At 40.4% G+C, this 24,233-nt stretch overlaps 1 protein-coding gene across 1 annotated transcript in view; it reads left to right on the top strand.

Annotated features, from left to right (window-relative positions):
• Window positions 1–24,233, top strand: part of GLI2 (GLI family zinc finger 2) — a 253,158-nt gene that overhangs the window by 214,614 nt on the left and 14,311 nt on the right. Inside the window, exons 6-11 of the mRNA XM_060774321.2 lie at window positions 222–423; window positions 1,827–2,040; window positions 4,483–4,596; window positions 10,575–10,706; window positions 16,531–16,680; window positions 18,290–18,454. Of these exons, the coding sequence (XP_060630304.2) occupies window positions 222–423; window positions 1,827–2,040; window positions 4,483–4,596; window positions 10,575–10,706; window positions 16,531–16,680; window positions 18,290–18,454 (977 nt within the window). The remainder of the gene's footprint in view (window positions 1–221; window positions 424–1,826; window positions 2,041–4,482; window positions 4,597–10,574; window positions 10,707–16,530; window positions 16,681–18,289; window positions 18,455–24,233) is intronic.

Raw genomic sequence — 24,233 nt, 5'->3', positions numbered from 1 at the left:
CGCCCCCATTAGCTGAAAGGTCCTGCTCTCATGATCCATTTCTGGCTGAGTCTTCAGCTGGGGCCTGCCTGGTCTGTTTTCAGTTATTCAACTGCTAGATTGTCAAATTTCCACAAATCCAGAATTGCCAAATAGAATTGTGCACACAACTGTTAATATGACTTCTTTCTTCTTTTAGTCTAGAAACCCTACATTTTCCCCTCTATTTTCTTTTCAAACAGTATCAAGGTTCTCCAGCCCAAGAGTGACTCCAAGATTAAGCCGGAAGCGAGCTCTTTCGATATCTCCCTTGTCAGATGCCAGCATAGATCTCCAAACAATGATTCGGACTTCTCCAAATTCCTTGGTGGCTTACATAAATAATTCCAGAAGCAGTTCTGCAGCTAGTGGTTCTTATGGTCATTTATCTGCTGGGGCAATAAGGTAAGGGTAGAATAGATCATAGAAATGATACTCAATCCATCATTTTTTCATACCTTTTCTGAAAGCCGTGAGACACCTCAGTTCTGATAGAAGCAGCAGCAGTCCCCTAGACATTACTCCCAAGTCTAATCATCATCATTCCATGTTGAGGAGGACAGAGCTATATGTTTCATGTAGGTGCCTATATCCGAAACTGGCCTGCTGCACTCATCTCAGATGGGTGACAGTGCCCAACTGTGAAATGATGCCAAATTATACTTCAGAGTGCTTCTTCTGTACATGGTATGGAGAGGAAAGATGCATTTTGTCCTTTGCCCTGTGTGGCAAATTAAAAGGTTTGATAGTTGACACCTTCATTTGGAGATGTTCTCTTGGCAGCCACATTTAACATTTTCTCAAAAAATCAGCATTAATGGAGGAGAATCTGAAGGCAAAATACAAAATTCATTTCTGTAGTGTAAATTGCTTTACATATTTATAACAATAATTTTGTTGATTTCAAGGATGTAGAAGGCAATCTTAGTTTTTACATATGAACTTTCAAAGGCAAACCCACTCTGAACAAAAGTTAGAGATCATAGAAGTCCACAACAATAGCACAGTAAGATTGTGCAGTGAAGTTAGTTTGTTCATTAGTAAGGTTGGATTGTAAGGATTTCCAGTATTATAACCCCTACAATGATAAGGGGTAATAAGTGGTATGACTATCATAAATGTATATATTTAACTACTGGAAGAGTCTCACACTTTCTCTAGTGTTTCCTGGAACTTGCAATAACTGTATTCCTGTTTTAATTTGGATTCAGCAGCAAACTCCACCTCTATTTTCATGGCTCTGCCTCCTCTAAAAATTTAGCAGAAGTGTGATCACCACAAAACTCTAAAAACATGGAGAGAATATTTTGCACACTACATACAGTGTTTGCTAGATATCGATATTGATCCTGAGTGTCCTATGGCTCCAGAAAACCCAAACTTTCTGGTCCCATATAGTCCACAGAGGTGCCGTAAGTATCTTCTGCATAGAGAAAAACCAGTTTTAGTGGTTTTGATAGGCCTCATTAATTTAAAAAAAGGAACCACATCCAGACCAAAAAAAAAGCCAGAAACTACATTATGTGGAACTTCTGGGAAAATGTACCAGTAAAACATTAAATCATCGGACATAGTTATTCTTTAGGATTGCACATTTTAGATATCTGAAGGTTTAAAAACCAAAGCTCTCAAAACTGAACTCCTTTGTTGTCCTTGAATAATATATTCTTGGTCCAATCCTCATCTACAAGAAGGAATAAAATCCAGACAATTTCACTTTGTTTAGACTGTTTTCCAGAGCCAGTCACCCTTCTCAAATGTTCTGAACATGACCTTTTCCTTATTGTGATGCTTCTTTCCCCTTCCAGTCCTGCCTTCACCTTTCCTCATCCAATCAACCCAGTGGCCTATCAACAGATTCTGAATCAGCAAAGAAGCCTGAGTTCGGCGTTTGGACATACACCTCCTTTCATTCAGCCATCCCCAACGTTCCCTTCACGGCAGCATGTGGCCGTCATTTCTGTTAATTCCAGTCCCTCTCAAATCAGCAACAGTAACAGTTGCATAGCTGATTCAAACCAGGTAAGATCCATTCTGCCTTCCATCAGGATTTTAACAATGTTTACTTTAAACACACTCACAAAAAGCCAGGGGTGCACCAAGGGGAACAATTTTATGGCCAAGGATGTTCCAGGGTGTGCACAGACTGCCGATTTTTTTTTTTAAAAAAATTAAAACCAATTCCACCCAAGGGAAAAAAATTAAGTGTTTTTTATGCAGGAGATTCATGCAGCCTATTTAAAAGGTGAATTGCATCTTTGGGGCGAAATACAACTTGATGTTAGCAAGAAAAGTGTGGTCTAGGAAAGCCTGAAGAGACTAAGGCTACAGAAACAGCCATGGTTATATGAAGCTGCAGGATTATTCTTAGGTTACCCTTGTAATTGTCTGCTAGTTCAACTCTAGAGCAGAGCTTTCTAAACCATGTGTTGTGACACATTCGTGTGTCAGCTGCAGTGTGTAGTTGTGTCACGTGAATGTCGCAAGAATGCTCAATCTATGCAAAATAAGCAATGCATTGTATATTTTTAAAGGTATAAATGAAAGGTTTTCATGAGATATATTATGTCCCCATGCATTTCATTGTTACAGTTTACGTATGTGTTCATATCTCTTATAAGAGGTTGGTTTAAACTCCAATTCGCTAGTGAAACTGAATTACTGTGTTGCAAAATAATGTGTGTCTAAAAAGTGTGCCAATATCATGAAATATTTGAAAAGCTCTGCCCTCGCTGTAAGACTGGATGTTTGTATTAGACACATAGAATGCCATTAGTATAATACTCCAGCCATCTCAAATGTGTGCACTTAGGCTCAAGTGCTCTGTCCAATGTCAGTCTCTATTCAATCTATGTGTTGAGGTTCATGTTTGCCCTGCACTTCCCTCCCCATTCTACCCCATATCCATTTGTCTGTGATGGTGTTTCTGCTTCACAGATGATCAAGCCCTGCATTGCCACAAGGGTAACATCATGTGCATAATGGGTGTAAGCAATATGAGGTAGCATCCAATGACAGTATCTTCCTGTTTGCTCTTGAGAACAGAGGGCATCTATTTGGAATGTCATATTTACACACACGATGCCAATTCATGAGACACCATAAACTCAGATTGGCAGCCTGAGTGCCATGAATTGGATGAGGAAGCCCACAGGGCTGAATCAGTCAGCATTTCTGCATGGAACAGTTTATTCCGGTGATTAGTTTGTCATGTGAATGTTTATCAAATAAAGGATGTGAAAAACAAACCTTGGAACAGAGAAACAAAATCCCTCCTCAGTGGTGATCCCTACCCTAGGCAAAAATGTAACTGGTTATCCTTCACAATAATTCCTTGTGTAATTTTGTTTTCAGTTTTCAAGCAGAAGAATAAACAAACCAGAGAATAAGCATTTGTGCTGACATATTTTGCACAGATATTTCAATATATTTCAGCAAAGGGGATCTTAATTAAAATTATGAGCAAAGAAAATGAAAAGATTTCAGTACACATTTATCACATTTCAAATGGAAAACTCCTGGGTCATTCAAATGTTCATCTTTATTTTGATATGACTGGTTTTCACATACATATGTGGGTTCTCTTTTCTTGTATTTCCCCCCCCCCCCCAGTGTTGTAACCATTCTCACTAACAATTCTCACTGAATTCATTTCTACATAAGGCTAGACAACCGTATTATTGCACTTTTTAAAATTAATGTTCTTTTTATTTAAAACTAATTTAAAAACTAATTTATTATGTTTTATATGTAATTCTGTATGTATTATTTATATGTAATAGCATCGAATTGTGCCGATGTAAGCCGCCCTGAGTTCCCCCCTCCCCCCGGAGGGAAGGGGTTGAGAAGGGCAGGGTACAAATGTTTGAAATAATAAATAAATAATAATATATTCCAGTTTAAGTAATTGTTGGTAGGTTAATGACAGGGTGGATCTCATTCTTCCAAAGACTGAGGCAGCTACCTCACTGTGATTTTGGAATGGCATTCAAAATTTAACAGTTGGCACTCAAAATTGTCAGTGATGCTAATTATTTTATCTGTCATGGAAGAAGAAAAGTGTTTGTGGATTCTCTTGTCTTGTCTCATATGCCTTTTGCAAGACTATTTACTTTATTTATACTCCTCCTTTCTCCCCGTGGGGACTCAAAGTAACTAACAACCACACACTCACAAAAGTAAGTGAGAGGGTGCAATTAGTAGCAAAATATCTCAGGCCAGCCCTCATAGTTCAATTTTTTATATAATGTCAGAGATGGGAAACTGGGACCCTTCAAAAATGGTTGGAAAGCAGTTCCTATCATCTTTCATCAAGGGCTTTATTACCTAAGGCTGATGAAAGTTGTACACAACATGTGGTCGGTCATAGTGTTTCATCCCTTCAGTAAGCTGTGGTTATGCAACATTTGCTTGTAAACCTTGATGTGACCACTTCACTCCCTACAACTCCATTTTTTCCCATAGAGCAAACTGAGCAGTGAGTCAGCTGTTAGCAGTACTGTCAATCCAGTAATTAATAAACGCAGTAAAGTCAAGACTGAAATGGAGACTCAACCACCAGCTTCCCCACCAACTCAGGTAACTCCTTGATACAGGTCTTTCTTTTGTATCTTAACTTGTGACTCTCCCCCCTGCAGAATTTTAGTGCCAACAACTGTTGATTCCTCTTTGCTGTGAGCAGCAGGAGAACATGTATGTTGCAATAGTTTTGTTGCTTTGAGAACATAGAAAGATGCATCTATGACACAACACTGACACCCATTCATATGTATTTCCTTTAGACTCTTTATCAATGATGTGACCGGCTCATATTTCATCTGGATACCTGTGATTGTATGATTTTCTTTGTCTTTGAGACATGAAAAGGTGTTTTGAACAAAAGTCATTTCTTTGGTGTACATTCAGTAGATTGGGGACCCTTCCACACAGTACTATATCCCAGAATATCAAGGCAAAAAATCCCACAATAACTGCTTTGAACTGGAATGTATCACAGTGTGGACTCAGATAACCCAGTTCAGAAAAGATATTGTGGCATTTTCTGCCTTAATATTCTGGGATATAGGGCTGTGTGGAAGGGCCCTGGATCTCACTCAGTCTGAGCTTAAATATATACTTCTGACACAGCTTCTGCTCCACTATGGTCAGCATTAAGTGTCATTCATGTATTGGAAAAATTAGCCATCGGAGTCATGCTGCAAAGATACTGAGGTGTAAATAAGGGTAGCAGCATGTTGTCCTTGAGAGGGGTCTCTACTGGGAACTGTAGGGGCCATTGCTCCCATATCTGTTCTCTCCAGTGTTGCATATGAAGAAGTAGACTTAGTTCATAAAATCTCATGCTACCAATATGGTTCTCTCCATTAGTCTCTAAGTTGCTATGAGATTCCTTTGCAGCACGTGGCCTGGCTTGTTTTCTTGGGTCATATGAACTCATCCAGTTGGCTTACTATTGCTGTGATTGTTTACTCATTAAAAAAACTCCACTGTGTAGTTGGCTGCACTTGAACTTTGGACCATTACTGCAGCTGCACTTGAACTTTGGACTATGGGATACTGTGGTCCAGAATGCACATATTAACCTGGAATGGGAATTCTAATTGGAAAATTCAAACTTCCAATAGAAGAGGAGGATAATAGCTGTAGAGACTCCCTTCTATATCAGGAACAGTACCAAGGCAGCAAGGAAGAATGGATGTGTCCATTTCTCTGTAACATCATGGTCATGTGGAAGCATTTAAATATATAAGTTACTCCAACCCATGAGCAATGCTACAACTCACATTTCAAAAACTTCTAACAGATAGCACTATGAAAGATGCATGGGTTTGATAGTGGGTGGTTTATCTGGACAAAATTTATGTGAGTGGGAAAGTTTCAAGGTATCAGGTCCCCTACCCTAAGTCCCAGCATGATGGGTAGGTGCAGGTTTTCATGAACGATTGGACTAAGATATTCTATAGACTCTTCAGTCATCGAATCCTTCAGGTGGCTTTGACAGAAATGTCATATTTCAGCCAAGTTCCTAAAACAAATTATATTTGATATTTGTAGACTGCAGAGCAAGCAGTAACAGTGTCTCTGAGCAAACATAGATTACAAGGAAGAACCTGTATGTCGGTAGGAAACTCTCCAGAAAGAAGCCTTCCCGGTTCAAAAAGGAATGGCTCACCATCAGCAAGCATCCTTTACCTCGGTGACACCACATTTGACACCTAGAAGAGCCCACCGGCTTCTGTGTTCCTGTCGGAGCCGCACACTTCCAAACTGTTTAATGGCTGACAGTATCTATCTGACCGTTCTTTATCACAACTGTAAACTATTGGGAGTGCTCTGGGCACTTCATTTTCATGAAATATGAGGCTATGCTATTGTCAAGCCAACAGAAGAGTTGATGACAAATTTCTCTTTCAGCTCCAGTTCAGAAGCGGGTTTTGGCATGATGCATGGGGACAGAAACATGTGCAATCATCAGGGGGCTGGTAAAATTGATGAAGATGGTGTATCTGGGAAAGATAAACATGCTGTAGTCAGCACGATTAGGGCAAGGAGGCCTCTCTCCAGAGCTTTGGGATTTAGCAACACCTCAGCATACCGTAGCCGACAGCAACGCATGACGTGAAATAGCCAACCTGCTGTACTCTCATCTTAATCAGGTCACAGATTGCTGTCTCTTACAACGCAAGACCAGAAAAAAAGATGTTTCTGTTTAGAATTCTGTTGAAGAATGGAAACATGTTAATTTGAACATCCTTTAGTTAATTCCACAAGCAGCTCAAAATTTTGCCTTCTAACCCAAGATTTAGAATGTATTTAAACTCAAAAGCTTCTCCACTCACCATGCTTTTATTTTATTGTAATTTTAATTGTATTTCTTGTATTTTAATTGTATTTTAACTTTTGTATCCATCTATAAATCTTTGTTTTTTTAAAATGTCTGTACTTGTCTTATTTTAATTTTTCATTAGGTGTGTTTATTTGTTAGCTGCCTTGAGCCACTATGGGAAGTAGTAGTAGTAGTAGTAGTAATTTTAAGCACACTGTTTTTAACTCATAAACCAAAAATATAGAAAATTTGAATGTCTTACACAGACAGCATTTACAATATACCGGTATGTTTCAAGCAAAGAGTTTGCCTGGAAGTCATGATGGGCAGATGTCCCCTGTTTGGGTATACTATTGGCAACTAACATGGGTTTTCCACTATATATTATGTGTAATAACTCCCATTTGCTCTCAGTAGAATTAAATTTTCAAGTACATACAACTCACAAGGTATGGGTGTAGAGCCCTCTATGGCCACATTCACCCTAGAAAAGCAAGCTGAGCATAAAAAGCCCTGGATGTGGAGTACAGTGTAACACAGCGGGCATCTTCTTGGATGTAGACACATTGCCTCTCTGTCTATTGATCATGCCTCTGCTGATGGTTCATCTACAGAAAGGAATGTATTTATGATATTTGGGCTCTGTGTGAGTTGATACACTTTTCAGTGGAAAGTTGGGCATACTACCAGTCTCATCTATGTCTTATGAGAATGTTTATGAGAGGGAAAATCTGGATGTTTTTGCATACCTCTGGATAGGTTGGCAAAATAACTAGCTACCAGTTGTTTATAAACTGCAACAGCAAAATGATTTGACCATTCTAAATTAATTAAGGGGGGGAAGGTGGCCATGGAGACAGCATGCTATAATAATGTGAGTGACGGAAAGGAAAAGTGTCTACTAAATGATATGTTCTCAGTTTCTTCATGGTACAGGCATTTGTTACGTATACAATATTTACAAACATTGACAAATACACAAATTGAGAAGTAGTGGAGAGTTTCTTAGCTTGCTCCAACAAAATCCCCTCTCCCCACACATATACACATGCACACACACACACATTTCTCTGAGGCTGCTTGGCTCCTTCGGAGCACCTCTGTTCTTTTGTCAGGCGAATGCAGCTGTAATCCCCAAAAATATTTTCCTTGGACACCACATTAAAAAATCCTGGCATCCTTTTGGTAGCATAAGGTATAAATTGTGCTGTATATGCAGAATGATTTTTTCAGGGAGAACACAATGTGCAATTCTTGTATCCAATAGCATAAGCAAAGTTGTGCATATAGGAGTATATGTGCCAATGCATTAAAGTAGACAGAGCAGTCAGTGGATGCACATTGCCTTTATATGTTGTTTTTGCACATTGTGCATTTTAATGGTACTTATATTCATTATAAGGGTTAGGTGACCTAACTCCACTGGTGGATATTTATGCTACACTGAAAAAAAAGGATCACAGCCTGGATCTTAGAGGAAAGTGAAACACAATGGTCACAAAACAATTATTAGACTCTTAATTTGCAGCTCCCAGAACTCCCCAAATCCGCGTGTCTATCTTCAAGTCACCTATCAACTTAAAGTGACCTTGTGGATTTCATAGAGTTTTCTTAGATAAGGAATTCTCAGAAAAAGTATTGCCAGCTCCTCCCTCTGAAATTTAGCCTGGTATTCATTGTTGGTCTCCCACACAAGTACAAACAAGAACTCATCTTGGATAGCTTCCAGGATCAGACCCAATCTGGTGCCTTTAGGGTATTTAGGGCCTTCTGAAGCCCCTAGAAACCAACCCCCATTTTTATTGGAAATTCAAATGATTGCTCTGGCAAAAAAAGTGTTTGAAATGACTTTATCCCAAAAATGAATGTACTTCAAATGGTTTTACTTTCATGCTCAAACACCTGCCCTTCACATATCTTAAAAAAATTAAAAAACCCAAATCAGTTGAAAATAAGCCGAAAACTATAAGCAATATGGCAACACAGGTGGTAGTGTTGGATCTGCTGATGTGGCTCCTCTCCCCCTGCTGTATATAGTGCTACTAGTCCTTAACCCCTTTACTGTGTCAAGCTACCTATCAGCAGACCGTGTGTTAGAGAAATTGCTTGGCTAATTTCCAGCTCACTAACTTCTTTCTCCAAATGCAGTTTCACAGAGATAGGAGAGACCCCAGGTAGTCATCTTGACTAGTTGCCTCCAATTCAAAATATTGTGTATTTTTAACATTCCTACTACCTCCTATGGAATCAGTCTGGGTCATTCCCCTGATTGCAGAAGTAAGGCAACAGGGGCTAATAAGCGCCAGTCTCTCTTCTTATCCATACATAATAATAAAACACAAGCTGTTATGGAACACTTTAGCCCCTTTCAAACTTCAATTGACCATTAAATAGAAAAGCATTACAAACCTCAGTAGATCTTGAGAAAGGACTTATATTAAAGATTATAATTAGTAACAATTCATACTAAAATCCAGCTATTTATTATTAATCCTCTCATGCTCTAAGTTAAACATCACTTCACTTATTAGCTATACCTGCTTCAATAACATTAATCAGATTTGTTCCTTCATTTTCTCATTTAATAACCATCTAGCATAACATTCTCTCTTTCCTTAATTTTTATTATAGTCTCTATGGAATTTATAGAAATGTTAAATGGCTTCTAAAAATCGTATTTCATCAATTCAATGACAATTTTTTCCCCAAAAAATTGAGACTCAAAAAAGGGATGCATGCATGCCTTAAAATCAATAGTTTCCTAGAATTACATTATATATATATATAGAGAGAGAGAGAGAGAGAGAGAGAGGGAGAGAGAGAGAGAGATCCAGAGCAGTGGGAGGGAAGCCAGCTGTCCTACTCAACCCACAAAAAGCCAACCCTGCACTTGATGCTGCCACCATTTCCCCAGCCCGCACCTTTCACGCAGCTAATACGTTGCCATCCCTCAATGTTTCAGGTTTGCCTTGAAGGGAGAATATTGGGGGGTGGAGGTGGCTGGGAGCGCAGGAGCCTCTTTCTTTCTCTCAGGAGGCAGCAGCAGTGCTGGGGCAGGAGACAGGAAGAACCAGCCTTGTGTGCCAGGAGGGTGAGGTGGCAGCTCTCCATTGCTTCTGGTACACAGAGCTTATTCCTCTTGTTCCCTCATCCCCTCACTGCTGCCGTCTCCACTCCCAATAGAGGGCCTGGACTTCTCTCTTTCTCCTCCCAATGGCACCAGAAGCCCCATCTACACTGGCCATTTAATGCAGTCTCAAACCGGTATTGAAGAAAGTGGTTTTGCTGTGCAGATGATTACACAGGAAATCCTGGAACCAGTTTGGAGCCAAGATGATTACACAAATCACAGAACACTAATCTTTCTTTTGCGTGCTTTTGTGGGTGCTTTTTGTCTGGCTGCCACAATTTGGAGCTAGTTTCAAACTGCATTGAATTGTCAATGAAGATGGGGTCTTAAGGCCCTTCCACACATCCATATAACCCAGAATATCAAGGTAGATAATCCACAATATCTGCTTTGAACTGGGTTATCATGAGTCCACACTGCCATATAATCCAGTTCAGTGTGGATTTTATACAGCTGTGTGGAAGGGGCCTGAGACTCATCTAAAATGCTCTACGGCCATTTTCTTATGGTAGTTAGCAGCTATTGTGTAATCTACAGGTGACTGAGGAGTTGAAGCAAAACCCATCCATCTGATGCAGAACCGACTTTCTATCTTTACAGGAGTATCTAACAGACTTGAAAGAGGAGCTGGATAAGGATGAATGCAAGCAGGAGCCTGAAGTTATTTATGAGACTAACTGTCACTGGGAAGGTTGTGCAAAAGAGTATGACACACAGGAGCAACTGGTCCATGTAAGTGAAGCCAGGAAAGAGAACCAATGCATGCATTGTAAAGTGTGTCCTCATCATGATGCTGTGTAGCCAGGGGGGAAAAGCCTATGAGCCACATATCTGGTCTATGTGCAAACCTTGCCAAATAAAATCAGTCTCCAGGATGAATGGAGCAGCAGGAGGACCCTTCAATTGATCATTGTTGTGTTTTTTCTGAGCATCAGGCTGTTTAAAATGAGAAACCCTGGTAATTATACAAAGATTGAGGTGTTTATGATTTTTATTCTACTTTTTTATCCTAGAATGTCAAACTACGTCTTTTCCTAGAGTGTCCATGATGAAATCTTAACTCTAGCCCCTTCCAGACAGACATTATGTCCCAAGTTCTGATCCCAGGTTTTCTGTTTATCCCAAATTATCTGGCAGTGCGGACTCATATAATCTTGTTTAAAGCAGAAAACCTGGGATCAGATCATGGGATATAGGGCCTCAAAATGAAAGTAGGAGCAGTTCCATTCTGATCTTCTTTATAGAAATTATGATCCATCTATCTCCACCTTGGCTTGGACAATATGAGAATATGCACCTCATCTCTGTGATGACCCAGTTAGTCACCTTTGCTGCCATTTAAACCAGGACTTTAAACCAGTTGAGCCTCTACTAGATCTTGTTAGCCTCTAACACTTCTCCAGTGGATTCATATTTTCTACATGGTGGTCTTTTCAAATCAGTTTATATCACCGCTGCTTCCAAAAGTGATGATCTCCATGTGGTGGAGTTGGCTTGAATTGTGAAATGATAAACTGGTTTTTCCCAAACCCAGAAAGTAAGGTAAGCTGTTGGCACTTGTGAAGGGATACCAAGCTTGGAAGGAATTTGTGAGTTCGAGATGTATTCATATAGTGCTACACTCAGAGAAAGCAATACATTATAATTCCACCGTTAGTAGATATGTAGCATATCAGCATTTTAAAAATACATAAATCCTTTTGAAGGGTTTCCCTTTTCTCAAAAATAACTTAAATGGTTTACTTTTTCATTGGGCCCCACACTGGAAGAAAGGTAGAGTATAAATCAAATGGTAGGTAGGCAGACAGAGATTTACTTTGGGGCCCTTCCACACAGTCATATAACCCAGAATATTAAGGCAGATAATCCACAATATCTGCTTTGAACTGGGGCCCCTTCCACGCAGCTGAATAAAATCCCACATTTTTTACTTTGAACTGGAATATATGGCAGTGTGGACTCCGATAATCTAGTTCAAAGCAGATATTGTGGGATTTTGTGCCTTGATATTCTGGGTTTTTGTTTATTTATCGTGTCAGAAGCGAATTGAGGATACAGTTGTAATTATATTTAAAAACACAAACAAAGTTAAAAACTTGGCATTATACTAGATTTCCTTTGACCAGAAGCTGGCCACTTGGAGTGCCTCTGTGGCTGTGAGAAGGTCCTCCATTATGCATGTGGCAGGTCTCAGGTTGCATTGTAGTAAGTGGTCTCTTGTTTGCTCTTCTTAACACTCCACTTTGTAGCCCCATTTCTTCAGATTGGCCATGGATTGAGGCTCTAGGTCAGTGGTTCTCAACCTGGGGTCCCCGGATGTTTTTGGCCTACAACTCCCAGAAATCCCAGCCAGTTTACCAGCTGTTGGGATTTCTGGGAGTTGAAGGCCAAAAACATCTGGGGACCCCAGGTTGAGAACCACTGCTCTAGGTTTTAGCCTGCCACTTTTGGACTCTCACTTGCTGAAGTGTTCCTGCAAGTATCTCTGTGGATCTTAGAAAGCTGTTTCTTGATTGAGGCATTGGCATGCTGGCTGATACCTGGATGGGCTGAAGTTGTCAATGCCTTGATCCTTTCATTACAGACTGCCTCTTCCCGATGAATGTCAGGTGGTGCAATACTGGCTAAACAGTACAATTTCATTAAGGGTCACATCCACTCTTAACATGATGAGATGTATTCTGGGTTATATGTCTGTGTGGAAGGGCCCTGGGTTATCTAAGTCAACACTGCCATATACACCAGTTCAATGTGGATTTTATACAGCTGTATGGAAGGGGCCTTTGAAACAAAATACACTCTCATCCAGCCTACTGTCACAACAAACCACAAGTCAATATTTCAAGTGTTAAATATTCCTGCTATGCAATTTAGTGAGAACAAATTGTTTACTTCAATGTTACAGTTACAATTGAAAAATAATGAATTTATTTATATTAAGCTATAACTGTAATGTAGCAAAGTTATTCCAAAAAGAAAATCATTTCAAATAGCTCTCTGTTTGTTATTGCTTATTTCCAAGCTCTGGCTAAATTATAGTTTGATATTACATCTTAAAGGGCCAATATATTCTACTTCATGAGGATGTTGAAAAGAAAAAATGGTAGTTGCCTCTCCAAGCGTCATTGAAGAAGACCCAAAAATTTAAAAGCACCTCAAAGAACTTAAGTGAGGCACAGGAGAGGGTTGGTTGGATGGATAAATAACTTTGAGAGTTTCTATATCTCCAAAACATAATGCAGTGAGAAACTAGAGGAGTGTGTCAGAATAGTCTAAAACCGCTAGAAATACAAGCATGGGACCTTTAAACAGTTGGTGATCTTGGTCACAAGCTGTTAAGCAAAAATGTGGTAGGAAGTGTTGAGAAAGTTGTACACAAGCAGAATGCATAGTTATATATAGACCTTTTTAATGAGGATTTGCTTTCTCCAAAACATTGATTCTAAACCAGAGTCAAATCCTTCATCTCTGTGGTATACAGAATTACAATCCACATGCTAACCCTCACCATTGAGTGGAAAGGAAATTCAGAAATGAAGTAGCCCTCCAGCCTTAAATTTTAAGGCTTTCCATTGGATCTTTATTTTTAGCCATTAAAAGAAAAGAAAACCCCAGGAGCATTACAATGCACAAGCAGTACTGTTACCAGACTTCTTTAAATTCAAATGTTTGATCATCCCTCAACCTGTAAAATAGAAACTGAAGATCTGTAGCAATGGAAGCCTTTTATGAGGTGGCAAAATCAATAGTACATGGAGCTGGGTACACCTTCTTTGTTTCAGGTTCTTGAAGTGTTTTTTTCTTGCTATAGACCAGTGGTTCTCAACCTTCATAATGTCATGACCCCTTAATAAAGTTCCTCATGTTTTGTTGACCCCCCCCCCCCAACCATAACATTATTTTCGTTGCTACTTCACAACTGAAATTTTGCTCCTGTTCTGAATCGTAATGTAAATATCTGATATGCAGGGTGTATTTTCATTCACTGGATCAATACCCGATATGTCCAAATTTGAATATTGGTGGGGTTGGGAGGGATTGATTTGCCATTTGAGAGGTGTAGTTGCTGGGATTTATTGCTTGCTTACTTACTTACTTACTTACTTAGGCAATCCCTCATAGCTCAAGGATTATTGTCTTCCAGATGTTGTGTCTTGGCAGTAGGTCCATAGGTGGCTGTGGAGCCCTAATCTTGATCCACATGTTCTCCCGCAGTGAGGACATCGGTTTCCAGACGGAAGGTGGTCCTGATCAGGGTTGGCTTGATGTGCCTTCCTCTTGGCACATTTCTCCCTTTTGCCCTCTGTTCGTGCCTCTTCAAATTCTGCAACATTGCTGGTCACAGCTAACCTCCAGTTAGAGCACTCAAGGGCCAGGGCACCCCAGTTCTTGGTGTCTATGCCACAGTTTTTGAAATTGGCTTTAAGCTCATCCTTAAATCTCTTTTCCTGTCCACCAACATTATGTTTCCCGTTCTTGGGTTCAGAGTAGAGTAACTGCTTTGGGAGATGGTGATCGGGCGTTCAGACAACGTGGCCAATCCAGTGGAGTTGATGGCGGAGGAGCATCGCTTCAGTGCTGGTGGTCTTTGCATCTTCCAGCACGCTGACATTTATCCGCCAGTCTTAGTTTGCCTACAATGCAGGAGCATTCTGAACTCCATCATCAGTGGAATAGAACCAAACTTAGCACATAGAACTCCCATGATCAACAGAAAATACTGGAAGGGTTAGGTGGGCATTCGTCTTGGGTTTCAGAGTTCAACTACATCCAGAGAGCACTGTGGACTCAAACAAGGATGGATCTGGACAAACTTGGCACAAATACTCAATATGTCCAAATGTGAACACTTGACATTTGGGAGTTGTAGTTGATGGGATTTATAGTTCACCTACAGTCAAAGAGCATGCTGAACCCCACCAATGATAGAATTGGGCCAAATTTGCTACACAGAACCCCCATGATTAACAGAAAATACTGTGTTTTCTGATGGTCTTTGGCAACCCCCCAGAGATCCCAAGCCCCAAGTTGAGAAATGCTGCTATAGAATGTAGATCATGGGTGGGCCAAGCAAAGCCTTCCAGGTGTTCTTGAACTACCACTTCCATGATGTTTCATAATTGGTTAGGTAATAAAACCTCATAGAAATTGCTACCAACATCTGGATGGCCATACTTGGCCCATCCCAACATTGATTAAAAAAGACAATCCATAATTGATGAAGACTCCAAAGTAGTTGTTCAATTCACTTCAGTAAGTTAACTGGGATATGCAGTAGGATATCTTTATGTCTTGATTTATTGATATCCTATCATTTTCTCCATCTTGAGACTCATGCTGGTTTAAAAATTTAACAGTGATGACTTTCAGTTGTATTAGTTTTATAGTCCATTCTTTGTCATTAGACTTTTCCCCATCAAAAAGATTGTTGGAGTATAGAGGTTTTTTTGTTTTTGTTTTTTTGTTTTTGAGAGAGAGAGCAATACGAAGTCTCAGCCTTCCTATCCCTCATTACTGGCTATTAGAAAAAACGCTGTATACTGATTAAAATGCAGTACAACCATCCCTTGCTTGCAGGATGAAAAACCATAGTTTCATTTATCCACATTTAATAAAATATATCTTCTGTATAGTATTCTTGGTCCTTCCTTTCAAGAGGGTTCACTGTCATCCACAGTTTCATGTATCCATGGAAAATCCGGAAACATGTCAATTGTGGATACAGGGCTCATACTGTATTGACATAGATGGGGGAAATCTCCATTCAGATTCCAATTCAGCTGGGAAGCTTATGTGGTGATCTTGGTGATCAGATACTAACTCTTAATCAAACTGACTCACAAGATTGCTGTGTAGATTAATATGGTATCAATATGCGGAGAAAGAATATAAATATAAGAGAGAGAGAAGAAGAATATCCAGGACTTCTTAGAAGAAGTGGACAAACTTGTGGAGCAAGTGCATCCTGCACAGCCACATAGTTAGTCACTTGCTTATTAAATGTAATTCAGTTGTGTGTGAAATACATTCATTTTGCATAAGCAAATTTATGAGTATTGATCTTTCTTTACTTTCTGTGTTAAGGTATTGTATCAGCATGGGTAGGCTCAGTTACGACACAAAAGCTTTCATGGACTCCAGTTGCATTGGATAACGTGGACTGGAAATTTATTTCCAGTTGGTCTCAAAGATTCGAAAGGATTCCCTTATATCTTTTTGTCCACATATAAGATCTTTAAAATAAAAATAAACCAAAACAGGGCCATGTTCAGCAAGACTTCAGTGAACTGTACTGCAGGGAATAACCCACACATGTTGTTGACTATCTCATGTAATAACCTAGCTTATTTGTTATTTGTGTAATACTAATATAGCACCTTCCTGCACGCCAGGGCCCCTGTGGTGGTGTACAAACCTTTAAAACAATACAGAGATAAAAACTTTAAAACTCAATTAAAATATTATTTAAGAACTTTTGTGGAGACAAAAAATCTCCTAAAATGTATCCTTAAAATAATATAAGGCTTCTCTTCAATTTTGGCTTCTTCTCTTTCAGCACATCAATAATGACCACATTCATGGGGAGAAAAAGGAATTTGTGTGTCGTTGGCAAGAATGCACCCGGGAGCAGAAGCCATTCAAAGCACAGTACATGCTGGTAGTACATATGCGGAGGCACACTGGAGAAAAGCCACACAAGTGCACGGTAAGATGGCAAGGCCGTTGTACACCGGGAAAAACCCACACAGATTGATGTGCCAGAATGTATTGGCTAGAGTTTTATAATCTCCGTCTAAGCCCATAAAAATCCAAATAGAAGCCAAAGACCTAGGATCTTATGTTTTTATCTTACATAAAACTCTAATTACTCACCAAATTACAAACCCCAAGATTCCATAGGATGCAGCCAAACACTACACATGATTCCATCTTAGCTGTCATGCCTGCTGTCATGACCAAACTTCACCAGAGAGTCATCTAGGCTGCCAATTTCAGAAGCATCCTTACTTAATTGGGATAACAATGGAACAAATGTCCACATTTATATTTCAGACTGGCTGTTCTGTTGTTTGGACCAGGGCAGGGAAACATTAAAAATAAATCACTAACTGTCCTGCTCCGATGACCTTTGTTCACATTTATGTTCTAAGTTATTACGTATATGCCAATTTAAAAAAACTTCATTACCATGTATTTCTTATCAACAATAGGCATTTCTTCAGTGGATCTGATGGATGTCTGATACTACAAAGCAAGACTGAGAAACTTGTGGTTCTCCAAATATTGTTTGCTGCAGCTCTCAGCAGTCCTGGCCAGCTACAAGTTGCCCACTTATGCCATATAGTAGGCCACACCCACATATTACATGGCATACCTTGTTGACATTGGTATAATAGTGTTATACTGGTTATTTACTGTAGAAAATTCATGAAATTCAGAAAACATAACTATATATTTAAATGCTGGTGTGGATGCCTTAGAGAACTCCAGCCCACTCAGGATCCTCAGGCACATGTACACATATGTGAAAATGTTCTCCAGAGCATGAGTGGAGTGGTGGTTTCAGTGTTGGACCAGAACTCCAGCAGACCAGGGTCCACATGCCTATTCAAAGAAACCATGAACTCATCACTCTCTCTCAGCCTTGCACAAATGCAACAGCAAACCTCTTTCAAATAAATCTTTCCAAAAGAACCTTATGGGTGAATTATTATAAGGTGAAGTCAACCTGAAGTCTCTCGGGAATGCTCTCATTGAATGTTCCTGCATGGTAGGTGATTAGACTGGATGGCCCTTGTGGTCTCTGCCAACTCTATGATTTTATTTCTGTGATTTCTAATTTCTAATAACATCAACAAATGTTACCCGCCCCACAGGCACTTGCTGTCAGAAATACTAGTATGACAGTGGTATCTCCATAATGATCACATCTTCCATGTAAAAATGTATAAAGATGCCTATAGATTGGGGTACAGGGGAGTATTTGGCCTTTCTGATATGAAGAACTACAATTCCCACAATCTCTTACCATTAACCATGCCGGGTGATGCTCATAGGAGCTGTGAGCCGAAATATCCAGAGTGCGGCACCCCTGCTTGACAGAGTGGGCTGGACTTAAAAAGGCAAGCACCTGTTTTAAATCAGCTTCCCAGATTATGAACTGCAGTTTTCCTTTTTTTAAAAAAATCCCCCAAATGCTCATGAAAGCCAAGATCTGCCCAGGATTTATGCTCTTCAATGAGGTGGAGATTAAAACCAGATGAGATGGAAAAATGCCTCCAGCTGATTAACACTCCAGTTTTGTTTTCTTTTAGTTTGAAGGTTGCTCCAAAGCCTATTCACGGCTCGAGAACTTAAAAACACACCTGAGGTCTCACACTGGAGAAAAACCTTATGTCTGTGAACATGAAGGCTGCAATAAAGCTTTTTCTAATGCTTCTGACCGAGCAAAACACCAGAACAGGACGCATTCCAATGAGGTAGGTGAAGGGTTTTTTACCACAATCTAAATGGGATTTTAAAATGCAGCTAATATATACACACAGGGCTTGTTTTATTATATATATATATATATCTCCCTCCTCCCTCTCTAATGGCAAAACATGCTAGGTTTGTGTGTGTATGTTTGTGTGAGCCACAAAACAGCAGGGCAAACCATGACTTCTACCCCGTGGTTTACCATTTCCAAAAGCCTTCCTGGATCAAAATAGCTCTCTATTTCTACTGAGAAGGGAAAAGTGTATGGAACTCATATGCAGGTAATGGGCTTGAATGGATTCATGAAGTCTGAGTGCAAGACAAATGTGTTGTTATGTCCTGCTAATGAAGACTAGTTATTAGTAGCTGGGGAAGACAGGAAATTACCATGTGATGGTCTGCTGGAAATGGTTAGTGCCTAGTCTGAAATTGATATTACCACTAATTAAGAAAGCAGCAAGAGAAAGAGAAAATGCCTCAAAGTTCTCAAAACAGCTGTGACCAGGCAGAGTGTGGCCCCTGGCCTCATTTGTCATGATTAATATGAATTATTTCTGAACAAGTAGAACACTAGAAATACAACCCACACAAAGCAACAGGTTCAAATCTACCTATTTGAGGTGGCCTCATGAAGGGACATCATACTGGGATGCCTCCACCTGACAGCTTTATTTTTTACCAACCAGCCTCTTTTTCTAGAATAGTACAATGTTTTCTTAAGGAAGAGGATATGAATGTAAGATGGTATGCACTTTTTGGATGAAACAATTTGAACATAACACATTGTGAAGAATCTATATATATAAATTTGTTAGGGGCATCCAACGAGGAAACAAAACTCAACCCCCCCCCCCCAACGAAACTTAACCAAAATTCCCATGCCCATAACACAACCCACAAGGTACAAACATATCTACTCAAAATGAAAAACAACACAACAACACACTCACAAAATGGCAAAACAACAAAACTCAAAAAAACCCCAACGAAACTTAACCAAAATCCCCGTGCCCATAACACAACCCACAAGGTACAAACATACCTACTCAAAATGAAAAACAACACAACAACACACTCACAAAACGGCAAAACAACAAAACTCAAAAATCCCCCAATGAAACTTAACTAAAATCCCCGTGCCCATAACACAACCCACAAGGTACAAACATATCTACTCAAAATGAAAAACAACACAGCAACACACTCACAAAACGGCAAAAGAACAAAACTCAAAAAAACCCCAACGAAACTTAACCAAAATTCCCATACCCATAACACAACCCACAAGGTACAAACATATCTACTCAAAATGAAAAACAAAACAAAAACACACTCGCAAAACGGCAAAACAACTGAGCATGCGCATTGGTGCCCAGCCGCAAGTTCCCTGGCGCACGCACATGGCCTTCCGGCCAACGTTCCCTCTGCGGAAACCATGCCCACTCCAAGCCCCGCCGCGCCGCTTCCCGCACACACACACCCCCTGCCGCACACACACACGCAACCCCACGCTCCATCACTCCCCCCGCCGCCGCATACACACACGCAACCCCACTCCCCCCGCCGCCACACACACACACACAACCCCACGCTCCATCACTCCCCCCACCGCCGCACACACACGCAACCCCACTCCCCCCGCCGCCGCACACACACACGCAACCCCACTCCCCCCACCACCGCACACACACAGGCAACCCCACGCTCCATCACTCCCCCCGCCGCCGCACACACACACGCAACCCCATGCTCCATCACTCCCCCCGCTGCCGCACACACACACACAACCTCACGCTCCATCACTCGCCTGCCTCAATCTTACCTCCTTTTACTCCACGCCACCTCCAAACCCCACCCCGCCCCTTCCTGCCCTGTCAAAATCTAAGAAAGACAGGAAGGAAGGAAAGAAAGAAGAAAGAGAAAGGGAGGTAAAGAAAAAGGGGGAAGGAAGGAAAGTTAGAGGAAGAAGAAAAGGAAAGAAAAGGAAAGATGGAAGGAAAGAAAAGAGAGACAGCAGAAGAGAAAGAAAAAGGGGGAAGGAAGGAAAGAGGTAGAGAAGGAAGAAATGAGAGACAGAGGGAGGGAAAGAAAAAGGGGGAAAGAAGGAAGGAGAGAAGGAAAAAAAAGGGAATGAAGGAAGGAAACGGAGTGAAGGAAGGGCAAAGATGTAGAGAAAGAGTGAGGGAAGGAAAGAAGGAAAGAGAGAAGGAAGAAAAGAGACCAGAAGAGAAAGAAAAAGGGGGAAGGAAGGAAGGAGATAGAGAAGGAAGAGGAGAAGGAAAGATGGGAGGGAGGGAAGGAAGGAAGGAGGGAAAGAAGGAGAGAAAGAGGGAAGGTTGGCCACAGCAACGCGTGGCGGGTAAAGGTTGTTATTTCTATGATTATTATGATGCTATTATTCCTATGAGACCCTTTTAGGGGGAATGGGAGAGGTGTCAGGCCCCTGAGGCAATGCACTGCATTATTGTTATTGTTATGATGGTGGTGAAATAAAAGGAAATAAAAAGAGAAAGAAGGAAGCAAACAGGGAGGGAAGAAAGGCAAAGGAAGGAAGGGGGAGGGAATGAAGGAAAGAGAGAAGGATGAAACCAAGTAGTGAAAGAAGGAAAGAAAGAAAGAGGTAGAGAAGGAAGAAAGGAGAGAAAGGGGGAGGAAAAGGGGGAAGGAATAGGTAGGGACCTCTCTTTCATAATAGTCCAGATATCTACCTCAACTTTGATAAGTTTTACTATAGGCCACAGCAACGCGTGGCAGGGCACAGCTAGTATGTTATATAAATCAATTGACTATGAGTGCTTGGAGGACACATCAGGGTTAGCCCTAACATTAGACTAAAAGTGGGAAGCTTCTTTCAAACTGAGGGCCAAATATAGTTTCAGAAAAGTTCTTGGAACTTTTCAGATTCAGATTCAGTGATAGACAAGTCCATTGTATATGATCAAAACCACCAACTTAATGTAGATTGAATTCTTACAGTAACTATACCTTCATAAAGGGGCAAACATGTAAATACTGGGAACCTACCAAGCAATAGTCTAGTGAGGAAGGGGAATGGTCATTTGTGGAAATACATATAGGACAGGACTGGGACTCCAGGAACAATAGATTCAGACCTATCTTCATTTCTGCATTAGAAAGAAAGAATGTTAGGGGAGGAAGAGTTGATAAGGTGTTGGAAGACAAAATTGTGTGAACTACAGGTTTTCTTGAACCTCCAAAGGTAGGTGTAGAATCATGTGGCCCACAGGCATCATTTATTTATTTATTTGACCTGGCTGTGTGCGTTTCTCTGTCTTCTACCAGTAGCAAAACCCTCCTTCATAGACTTCCCCAAAATTTAAAAAAAAATCATGTAAACCTAATCAATAAATGTTTAGTAACTTTATGAAAAGGTCAGAGGCAAACTTCTGAACTCATAAGGCCAATCCTACTGAATTGGGAGCATGGGTAATAAAAGGGAATACATTAAAAAAATAGTCCAAATAATCCTTCAGGTTTGGGGCGTAAGCCCTTATTACCAACATTCAGGGATATATCCCTCCATTCAAAGTATCTGCTTCCCATTTTATATTTTGACTCATTTTACTCAGCTCCTATCCATCAAATGGCACTTCTAGATGACAGTATGGAAATTTGATTGCATCCGATCCCATTCCCATCTCCTATTCATGTCCAATTGTAGCCTAATCCACCCATTTTACAAGGATGAGCTGATGAATAGAAACGGTTCTGGATATATGCTACATCAGTCCAAACTGGGCAAAAAGGTACACAACAAACACAAATGCCCACTTCTTGCTCATGTTGAGAGAAAATCTACCCGCTTATTCTTTGAATGGTCTCTTTCCAAGATCTCCATGGAAAAGTACTTGAAACAGCTGTTAGCCTCAAATGGCCCTTTTAATGAATCCAGCCCTTCAGAGGTGGTGTTGGGACTGCCCTCCTCTAACCACATGTTGCGCAATGCACTTTGGATTTGGGACTTAATAAATGGCATGGGTGGGCAAACAGGAGGAAAGTGGAGGAATACCTTCCTGTTTTCTTCTTCACTTTCCAGCTGTGCAGAGCTTATTTGTGTTGTGGTTATCAGTGACTTGGGCTTTCAAGAGACACAGTGCTATCATCTTCAAAAGCACTTTGTGCCTATGGAATTCACTCCACTTCAGTTGACAGGTGATGGAGATGTAGAGACAGTGTGATAGATTTTAAATTCAGTGTAAGTTGTGTCACTCTGGCTTTCCATAAATGATGGTGCCACTCTCCTTCCTGGCAGTCCCCTCTCCCACCTCCCATATTTCAACAGAAAGGTTGCCTTGAAGAGATTCCCTGCATATCCCAGCCACATCCTATGCTAATCCTTTTAACATTCCTGCGGTGACTGGATCAAACACAAAGCAAGCAAAAATACTCTTTGGCAAGATGTCGAAGGAGTATTTTTAAGGGTAGGGACATTATGGCAGTTTGCAAGACCTGAATCTTGGCTCAAACTTTGAAAAATTACAGCGAAAAATATTAATATAGCATCCTGTTTTACAGAAAGCTAGAATGACACAACTTACACTGAATTTACAATGCATCAGATTGTTCCTCCATCTCCATGGCTGTGCAGGTCATATCCATTGCTTGCAACTCAAAAGAGGAGGCACAATTTGGAAAAAGTTCATGACATTTGAGTATTTCAAATGTTTTAAGTTGTTTCAACTGTTGAGAACAATAAGAAGATTCAAAGTAAGGCAGCCACTTCGCGAAGCTGTGTTTGAATGTGTGAAGCTGGCATCTTGAAAGGCAGCTAAGAAAGGCAGTGAATAGTAATTGGAATACTGAATCTGACTAGAGATTGGATACAATGAACTTTGCCTTTTCCTATCATCTCCTTCTAATTCAGTATTCTGTGCAAAACGAAACAGGGAGGAATGCAACCCACATACTATATATGGTCCTTTGGATCCCAAAGTGCAGCCTATGAGATATTCGCTCCCCAAAACACCCAAATCAATTCAAAACCACCTGCCAAAGTGATGGATTATTTGTCATTTTCCAAAACCCTGGAAAAAAAATCTACTTGCCAAAATGGTGGTACCAGTCTACTCACCCGTACCCAGAAATTGCAGGTTCATTGGTTTTTGATCTGATGGTTGCTCTTATATGCTGTTATAATGTTGTTTTATTATTTTAATGCTGTTGTTTATGTATTTTAATGTGTTATTTTTAAATTATGTTTGATCAGGCACATCCCCATGTAAGCCGCCCTGAGTCCCTCCGGGGAGAAAGCAGGGTACAAAAATAAAGTTATTTTATTATTAGATAATGGTGGAAGAAGTACTGCAATGTTACTTCTAATTTATTTATTTATTTACTGTACTTATATATCCTGCCCTTCTCGAACCCTAAGGGGACTCAGGGCAGCCTTACAAAGGCAACAATTAGATGCTGACTATACACATATCATTGGTAAATAAACAAAACATTTTTTAAAACCAACCAGTTAAAAACAGCACATTAAAACAACAATTTAAAATCACATAATCCAAGGCCAGTCCAAGTCATCAATGTTAATTTACAATCTCTTATTGAACTGCTCCCATTACTGACTCCAAAGCCAAATTTTAGGGGTTTTTTCCCCTGAAGGCCAGGAGGGAGGAGGATGCTCTAATTTCACTGGAGATTGAGTTCCATAGATGAGGGGCCACCACTGAGAAGACCCTGTCTCTCGTCACCACCAGTCGCACTTGGGAAGGGGAGGACCGAGAGCAGGGCCTCCCCCGATGATCTTAATCTCCA

This window comes from Anolis sagrei, chromosome 1 (genome assembly GCF_037176765.1).
Source record: "Anolis sagrei isolate rAnoSag1 chromosome 1, rAnoSag1.mat, whole genome shotgun sequence".
Classification (NCBI taxonomy): domain Eukaryota; kingdom Metazoa; phylum Chordata; class Lepidosauria; order Squamata; family Dactyloidae; genus Anolis; species Anolis sagrei.
Note: the sequence above shows the minus strand (reverse complement) of the source record. Positions and strands in the feature narration are given on the sequence as shown.